The sequence below is a fragment of the Nannospalax galili genome, unplaced genomic scaffold (assembly GCF_000622305.1).
Source record: "Nannospalax galili isolate Female #2095 unplaced genomic scaffold, S.galili_v1.0 scaffold87, whole genome shotgun sequence".
Lineage (NCBI taxonomy): Eukaryota > Metazoa > Chordata > Mammalia > Rodentia > Spalacidae > Nannospalax > Nannospalax galili.
The window spans coordinates 10917405-10927215 of record NW_008360320.1 but is presented as its reverse complement, the minus strand read 5'-3'; the positions used below and the strand labels follow the sequence as shown (position 1 = coordinate 10927215).

The following is a 9811-nucleotide window of genomic DNA, read 5'->3' as shown; positions in this document are numbered from 1 at the left end:
ATATTACAAAGTGATAGCAATAAAAAAGCATTGTAAATCATAACAGACACACTCATCAGTGGAATAGAACTGAGGACCTATATTAGTTCATACACTTATAGGCGCTTGATTTTTGCCAAAGGGGCCAAAAATACACACTGGAGGAAAAATAATATGTTCAACAAATGGTGCAGAAGAAACTGGATAACTACATACTGAGGAATGAAACTAGATCCACATCTCTAATTTTGCATAAAACTTAACTCCACATGTAGTAAGGACTTTAACATAAGCTGTGTGTATGATAAAGGAGAAAGAAAGAATTCACTAGGACATATAGGCACAGGAAAATACTTTCTGAACAAGACTCAGATAGCACAGGCATTAAGACCAACAATTGACAAATGGGACCTCATGAAACTCAAAAGCTTCTGTGCAGCAAAGGACATCACCCTTTTAGTAAAGACTTCCTACAAATAAGAAAAATAATCTTTACCAGCTACACATCTAACAGAGTGTTAGTATCTAGAATATACAGAGAACTGGAAAAACTAAGTATCAAAGAAGAAAAAGAAAAAACAATTGGAAACTGTGACAAGAATTAAACAAAGAGTTATCAAGAGATGAAATGAAAAGACTTAGAAATAATTTTTAAAATGTTCAACATCTTTAGCCATCAGGGAAATGCAAATTAAAATTTCTCTGTAATTTTATCTTATTCATGTCAGAATAGCTAGAATCCAAAAACCAAACAATGACAAATTCTGTTGAAGATACATGGAAAGAGTAATACTTATCCACCCCCTAGGGGATTGCAAACTGGTGTAGCAAATATGGAAATCAGTTTCTGTGTTCCTCAAACAGCTAAATATAGATCCAACACATGATCCAGCTATACCATATATGCAAAAGAATCTTGTCCTACCACAGAGACACCTGCCTCTCCATGTCCATTGCTGTTTTATTCACAAGGAAATGGAAACAACTCACATATCCATCTACTGATGAATGCATGGTACGATTTCACAATGAAATATTATTCAGCTGTTTAGAAAAGCTGAATTATGAAATTAGAATGTAAATGGATGGAACTAGAAACACTCATTCTGAGTGAGGTAACCAAGACCCAAAAAGCCAAATGTCAGATGTTGTCCCTCAGAAATGGATGAATGCTTTAAATCTTTATGTTTGTGTGTTTGAATTAGAAAATTCATGGAGGTCAGCAAACCAGTAAGGGGTGATCAGAGAGGGACCTTCTTTGGAGGGGAGATAAAATGCAGTGCTTTAAAGCATAAAATAGGAGTGATGATCTAGGTAGGGTTAAAGGGGGTGAGAAATGGAAGAGCAGAGTAGAGGAGGGAGTTTGGGGATGGACAGCCAACACCAAAGGCCTTTTGAAAAAGTCATATGAAAACCTACTCCTGTAGAAACTTCTTAAAATATATACAGATAGATGTATGAAAATAACTTAAATGGAGTTACATTATAAAGGGTGGGGGGAGACAATCCCTCCTGATACCACAGGTTAACAAACAGAAATCTGAGAGCAGCAATAGACTCCCTCTTTTAGAATTGTTGACAAGGGCATACCACAGACCCTCAAACAATACTGGCTCTTGTCATTTATCTTGGTTACTCTCCAGAACTTGATGTTGAGACCCTATTGATGAAGAGACTACATTTGAGAGTCATAATGTAAGCATGGAGAAATCAAGCTGGTTCTGACCTTGAAACTTTCTCTCTACTGGCTAGCTTTCATAATTCTGAGAGGTGCTAAGTGAGCTACCAGAAGTGAAAAGCAATCATCACCTTTACCCAGCCATGAACCCTGCAAGCTACAGTAATGACTGACCTGGCAAGATATGCCCACTGGTGCAATAACATACAAATGTTATGGGAGCAACAGACCACTTTATGCTTGGATTTAAGTCGTACTTAACAAGATGAAGCCCAGACCTAGCACTGTTATCAGCTCTAAGAACCTGTGGCTAAACAGGTAACAAGTCATAAACAAGAGCCTACTAAATGGACATACTATTAAAGCAACTTCTAATAACTTAGCTGTATACCCACAGATTAGCATATCTCTCAACTTTCACCAGAGAATCTGCTTCTTTAAAGAGATAATAATTAACATAGAGACCCACAGTGGCCAATGCTCAACATGCAGAGAATAAGAGACTGTGGAGATCACTAAATAGAACCACCATATCACATTCTGTCTACCCTGGGCTCAAGGAACATAGCAAAACTTGGGAAGAGATAGTCAGAGGTGGTGAATGAATACAATGACCCCATGTTTTCTGGACACAACAGGGCAGTTGTACATGTAGAACAAAGTCTTCACCAGAGAAAGTCAGCATGGAGGGGGGAGTTGGGCATGAAACCCCAGACTAGGCTGACAAACTATTGACAACTGATATTTTCTGAGAGAGAGTGATGCTTTCTTTAAGGATTTGATGCTTGATAGGTTGACCAGACTCTGGCAGATGAGCCCATACCCAGGAACATTTGGAAAATGAAATTAGGCTCAGTAACCCTCAAGAACTGGAGGACATGAAATAAAGGAAGCATAAGGAGGTGAGAGCCGATATGAGAGGAGATAGGGAAAAGCATCATAAAATGATCAATATACACCGTGTAAAATTCTCTAAGACTCAATACAAATAATATTTCAAAATATACAAACTATTAGAACTGATATAGGTCAAATCATCAGAAGATTCATCACATTCCAACTGGGATCAAAATAATTCTAAAGAGGATTTGAATTGTTTATGAACAGGTGGAGACACTATAATCCTCACACATTTGTTAATAGAAATATAAAATGAAACCAATCCTGTGGAACACAGTTGGGTATTTTCTTCAGAAGTCAAACATAATGTTATCCTAAGACTCACAATCTATTCACTAGTCTCAAACCAAGACAGTCATAAAGCAAAATTCCCACATTAAAATATGAACTCGTATGTGTTTATTGAAGGATTGCTATCAACAGCTACTGATAATCTGAATACTCATCAATATAATTATAATAAAATACAGTCTAAACAAAAATGGAACACCATCCAGAAATTTTAATGAAATAATGCTGTTATGTGCTGATATTACTTTCCTATTGATGCTGTAACACAATCTGCAGATTTAAATATCACTGATACTTAACAGCAAGAAATATATAATATCAGCTTGCAAAGATTGGAAATCAGAGGAGATCTCATTGATCAAAAACTGCAAAGTCATTAACATTTCTTGTGGAGGTACTGAGGAAACAATCTGTTGTCAGGTGTTTTCCAAGATGAGGAGCCTGCCCACACCCCTAACTTTGTAATAGTTTTTCATCCACAAAGCCAGCAATGTCCAGTGAAGACTTTTCAGTTCTCCTTATTTAAGTCTTCTGCCTCAAAGTCCTATAATCAAAGACAGTTGTGACTATCTTTTTGGTACACAGGATAATTCCTTTAGCTTAAGAGTTGTTGAAAAATAGACTCAGTACCACTTGCTGTATTGTTTCTCCTTTTCCTTGTAAGATATTCAGGCTCTGGCAAGTATGGACTCATATCTTTAGAAAGAAACTGTTCTACCTACCACATGCTAATCATGATTAAAAATTCAGATGTATCATGCTAAGGGAAAGAAGTCATATTCAAAAGATCATTATTCTATGATTCCATTTATATATACTATATAAAAAGGAAATTAATGCACAATCAGAAAGCAAGCCAGTAATTTACTAAGATTTTAGCCTATGTTAACCACAAATGAATATGAGAAAACATTTTAGAGGCTAGAAACACACTATAAAATTGGAATATGGTGGTGATTATAAAATTACATTAATTTACTAAAGTCATTTAATTTATCAATTTAATCAGTGTGTTGTGTGGTTTATAATTGATACCTCAAGTTGCTATTTAAAACCTAGCATTATACATTGGAGAGAGCAGAAGTTTGTCTTAAAGAATTTGAATGTGCCTGTATTCATCATTTTTCTCATTGCCGTGACAAAATCCCCACCAGATACAATAGAAGGATGGCAAGGTTTATTTGAGTCAGTTTTGGGTGTGTCTCAGTTGGTCATGGAGGGAGGCCTGACTGCTAGAGTGACTCTGTCCACGGTTTCCAGAAGATACTGAAGGTCTTCACACAGCTCACTACAGCTCAGGAAGCAGAAGAAAAGCAGGCTGGAAATCCCCTCACCTAGTGACATACTTCCACAAACATGGCTTCTGAGCCTTTAAAACTGTACCACAGACTAGGACCTCAGCATTTAAACCATAAGCCTCCGAGGAACATTTAAATTCTAATCATAGAATGGCCTTCCTAACAAGGGAATTATTTGTAAAAGATTTGGAAAAAAAGAGATAAAGCAGATTAAAGTCAAACATATTGTAAGGTATAGTCCTGAACTTTCACATAAATTATAAAATAAAGCTGAGTTTTTAACTAAATTTATATATTTATTTTAAAATCTAAAAGGAGGATTTTTGTTGTTTTTCAGCTATAATGGAGGAATATCTTGCCTTAGCTGTGAAAAGTAAATCATTTAACAAAGTTGAAAAGGTTGCTTGAGAATATATTATGCCAAAGACTTCCACTTCCAGAAAATAATGACGATGACATTTAATCTTTGAATATTTATGGTAAAAAGCATTGTAAGGAATCTGCTCCTGAAATTCTTCAATATGGAATAATAATGAGCAGACAAATGGGAAACTGTGGAGATGGCGGTCAGCACGGACAAATGGATGCACTGGAAGAAAATGTTTTATTCACACACGGTTTACTGTACTTGGCACCGTGTATTACATATCCCAATTGACTTTTTTCTAACCCAAATTAATTTTTAAAAATCAGCTTCTATGCCCCCCCCCCCACCAGTGGGGAAACAAAAGTTTCTCCCATCTTTTCAATCAAACACAGATCCGTAAAGAAGTCCTCTGTAATTTACTACTATTTCAAAGAACTGCCGATCTTAGTCTGCTCTGCTTTGGCCTTCCTCCACTTGCAGCCCCTGCCCTATAGGCCAGCACAGAGCAGAAGGCTACTCTCCAAAGGCCTGAAATGCCTCCTAGAGAGGCTTCAACAGTCCCACTGAAGCCCCAGAGGGTTTCAACTCCCATTCAGACTTCCCAGGGCACAAGCACAACTCTTCAGAAAAGGAAGTCTGGGTCCACAATTGAGCAACTCAAAGAGGTTCTGACATTGATTTAAGAAGAGTTAGTTTTAAATCTTCCTTCTTCCCACCAATAGCATGTGATAATATGTGATAAAATAGATTCTATTACTAAATGTTGAGTATAAAGCATGCATGTAATTTTTTTCAATATTTGTTTGGAAATTGCAGGCATATTATCAGTGTATGTTCTCCAAACTATATTGCTGTTTTTAAAAATATGATGCAGGTGACCTTTGACAGTGACCTGTGGCATTGAAAACTAATCAGTCTGGGTAGATTATAAGGTATAATAATGAATTAAGTTGCAATTATTTCAAGTTGGCTATGTTTCAAACTTAACTAGAATAAACATCAGAGAGATTTATTTTGGTTTTCTGCTCTGCTTTTCTAGAAAAGAAGTTAAGGAAATAAGCTTTGTGTTCTAATAAACACTGCTAGCATTTTCTACATTTTTTATAGAAATGCATAAGGTTACGAAACTCATTTGTTCTTGTGCTATTGAAATACAAAAATAAATAAATAAAATTATTCAAATTTGTGGCTAATTTCAAAATGATTGCAAACTGAATGCCAAAATAAGGAGGTAACTCTTCACATAAAAAGGCTAATCATGGTTAATTGTTTTCCTATTCATTCTGATGATAATAGCCATTATAACCTCATTTGAAGTATGTAGATGTGATATGCAATTATTACAAGATCCAGCTTTTCAAACCTCAAACATATGACTAAGATAGCACTGAGCACAGTTTATTAGCGGGGCTGCCAACCTGGTTCATTTTCAAAAGAAAAATAACTGTAGCTGGAGAGTCCAATTGTGTTTACATGCACATATTTTCTCTTTCTGTGAGCTGATATAGTGACTATCATCTAAATCAACCTGTTTACCATTGGAGAAAGCAGTGGGTGGCTGTCACTATTCTTTGGAAATTTTTGAAGAAATGGGGCTCAAATCACAAACCATTTAATTCCAGAACGTTTTTTCCCCTTTAGTTGAAAACTGTGATCCTTTGAAAATTGTTAAGCACAGCCTTCTTCAGATCAAGCTTGGAGGACTTGGTGTACATTTAACTTCCCCTAATGGGAGTTCAGAGCTCAGATCTTCACACCAGAAATACAAGATAGAAAATGAGGTTTGGGAGTTGACTTTTGACCTTCGTGGATGTTGGTACCAATTTTTATGTTTAAAATCCCTTGTGTTAACACACTTGTTCTATAGAGCCTGTTGCCTTAGAAATACTATAGGGAGGACAAGTGATTGCTGATGGTCTGGAAAGGAATGCCAACTCTCCCAGCGAGTAGCCATCCTTTCATTAAGGCTTTTCTCAAAAATAACAAGGGAGCGTCTGCTACTGTGCCTTTGTACGAAGGGCCTGCCATCCAACCCTCCTGTCTCTTAGCTTTATCACTCTTATGATGGCTCCATTTTCCTAGGCAACTTTCACTCCTTGTGTGCCATCTCAGTGGTCCCAAGAAATATTTAGTGTGAAAAACTTTCTTGCATGAAAGGTACCGTAGTTTCCTTTATCCTGAAAAACATTTCCACTAGTCTATGCTCCTCAAACTGGGGGCTTCTTTTGCTCACTACCAAACATGAAATAGTAATTTATTAGCTTACAGAGAAAAATCAGTTCCATTCTCTTCTGATGTTGATGCCTATTTCTGATTGTCTCCTAAAAAACATTCTCTTTGGAGTCTCTGGAACTTTAGGTTACATAAGATGAAAACTGAGTCCATCTTCTCCCCTGAATTTCCCCCATGGAGTTCCAGCATGAGCTGTGTGATGGAACTTTAAAGAGAAATGGCAAGAGATTCACTCATGTCATGTTCCTCATCTTCCTGGAGTGCAGAGCTAGCTGCAGCAGCTCTCTTCACCTGCGTTAATGTGGAGCTCCCTCCCTGCACCACATGCCTCATTCAGATACTTTGTGTGTGTGTGTGTCATGGTCCGACATGGTTCTGGGATGGATAAGGATGTAGTTGATGGGATAGCAGTCATTAAATCTTTATTTTCTGAAGTCTGCTACTAAGTGCCTTAGCGATTGTGGACCATATAGTTTAAATGACAACTGCTTAACTTTTTAAAAAACTTTCATTACATTTGTTCTTTGATCATTTCACACATGTCAGAATACATCCTGATTACTGCTGCTCTCCACTCTGACTGACTGCTCCTCACCACTTTTACCTCACCCTCCTCCTTACAAGTGTGTTCCCCTCATTCATATCTGTTTTGTTTTGTAATTCAATTTAACCAGGGCCGTCTGTGTGATCATGGGTTTGGAGCTATCCATTGGACCTGCTAGGCTTATCAGTGGGTGTATGGCTGAGGATGATTTCTTCCTCTACCCTAGGTTGTATTAATAGCCAGTAGTTCAGAAAGGAGGCATAGGAGTACCTGAGTCCCACCCAGATCCATGATTGACTGTTGACAGGCCCAGTCTTGTGCAGTTTCACTGCAGGCAGCCACAGCAGGTGTGCGATCATGATTGCATTAATAACTATTTTAATTGTAACAAGACAGTAGCTAAAGGCAGTAAAATTTCATTTACAAAATTGGGTGATGGTGTGGAGAGCCACAGCCTCCGCCGCCATTACAAGATGGCGCCGGTATCCGGACCTTCTTAATAGTAAACATCCTGCTGCACCCATAAGGGGCGTGCACAAGAGCCTGCTCTCCCTCGCCTCCTCCCGTGGCGTGATCTCCAGCAACCAATCCGCTTCTTATACGTCATAAATGGGACCTTTAGGGCATATATAAGCAACAGCTCTCCCACTTCTCGGCGTCTTCGGTCTTCATCCTTAGTATGCTATGTAAGAGGCTTATGAAATAAACTGCTGCAGAAGGATCCTGACTTGTCCTCCCGCGTCGTTCTTGCCGGTGAGACGGAAAGCGGTCAGGGACAGCTGGTGCCGAGACCTGGGAATTAACATCGCTGGCGCCGCCCGAAGACCCCTCCAATACAGGAGGAGGATTCAGAACTGCAGGTAGATTCGGAGAGGTATGGATGTTATGGAGGTTGCTGGAATTGTTTTCATCTTGATTATGGGAGCCTTTATGATTCTGCTTCTCACCCTATGCTTCCACGCGGGTTACTGTCAGGAAGAAGGGCAAATGGTTCTAGAGGATCTCCAGGACAGCCTATCAGAAACCGAACGAAGTGAAAGGATGGGAGCACGTGCAAAAGAAAATAGGGCCCAAAGTGAAAATGGACCTCCCGGTAAGCCAGAGGAAGGCAGGGGAGAGAGCACTGTCGAAAAGGACGGAGCAAGAAACCAAGTAACAGGTTTTAGACAGGGAAGAAATTTACCAAAGGGGTATTTATACCCCACAAGGGAACTTGCTGCTCTGCAGTTAGAAGAGAGCAGTTTAAGCCCAGAAGAAGAGATAGAATTAGAACAAGCCACAAGCTATGAGGAAAATAGATATAGGCCACTGGAATATAAGAACCCAATGCCCTATGTTCTGGGGCAAGGGGCTGCTACTGCCCCCCCACCTTATTCAATACAGCCATCATGTTCACTCCTCCCTAAAACTGTGAGGAAAAAGCTGGATATGGCCTTCCCAGTTTTTGAAATGCCTATAGAGGGACAAGAAGGCATGGGACGAGTCTATGCGCCTGTAGATTATAATCAGATAAAAGAATTGGCTGAAGCAGTAAGAAAATATGGAGTGAATGCAAATTTTACTTTAGCACAGCTAGACAGACTGGCAAGAGATTCTATGACGCCTACTGACTGGCAAACTATTGCAAAGGCTACGCTTAATAGCATGGGCCAATTTTTAGAGTGGAAGGCGCTATGGTATGAGGCTGCACAAGAGCAAGCCCGAATCAATGCAGCCTCCTTAACCCCTGAACAACAACAATGGACATATGAAATGTTAACAGGACAAGGAAGATATGCAAATGAACAAAATACTTATGCCTGGGGAGCCTATCAACAGGTTTCCATGACGGCAATTAGAGCATGGAAAGCTTTAACTAAAAAGGGAGAAGGAGCAACCCAGCTAACCAAAATTATACAGGGCCCACAGGAATCATTTTCAGATTTTGTGGCCAGGATGACCGAGGCAGCAAACAGAATTTTTGGAGATTCAGAATCTGCAATGCCTCTTATTGAGCAATTAGTTTTTGAACAAGCAACACAAGAATGCCATAATGCCATTGCCCCTCGAAAGGGTAAAGGATTACAAGATTGGTTAAGGGTATGTAGAGAGTTAGGGGGCCCATTATCTAATGCAGGGCTGGCGGCAGCTATAATGCATATTGCCAAAAATGCTCCTCAAGGAAGAGGCAAAGGACCTTGTTATCAATGTGGCAAAATGGGACATTTTAAAAAAGACTGCAAGAATGCAGCCCCAAATAATCTTACAACTAAAATCTGCACTAGATGCAGAAAAGGGGCACACAAGGCCGAGAACTGTAGATCTATAAGAGACATTGAGGGAAAACTTTTGGTTCCCCCAAGGCCTTGGAAGAGCCCAAAGCAAGAATTTAAGCCAAAAAACGAGATGAGGGGCCCTCGGTTCCAGGGCCCAGACAAATATGGAAACCCCGCCCAAACATGCCCATGGTCCAAAGCCCAATTGCAGCAGCGATTCGGGGACCGATTTCAGGAAATCATCTCCCCCACGGAGGAATGGGAAGA

The 9811-nt window shown here is 39.3% G+C and overlaps 1 protein-coding gene across 1 annotated transcript; it reads left to right on the top strand.

Moving 5' to 3' along the window:
• Nucleotides 1-8578: 8578 nt before the first annotated feature.
• LOC103727358 (igE-binding protein-like) lies at nucleotides 8579-9806 on the top strand (the record flags this gene model as incomplete). Its single annotated transcript, XM_008825200.3, has 1 exon — nucleotides 8579-9806. A coding segment is annotated over exon 1 (1191 nt), but the record flags the coding sequence as incomplete, so codon positions are not given.
• Between the last annotated feature and the right edge of the window lie 5 nt (nucleotides 9807-9811).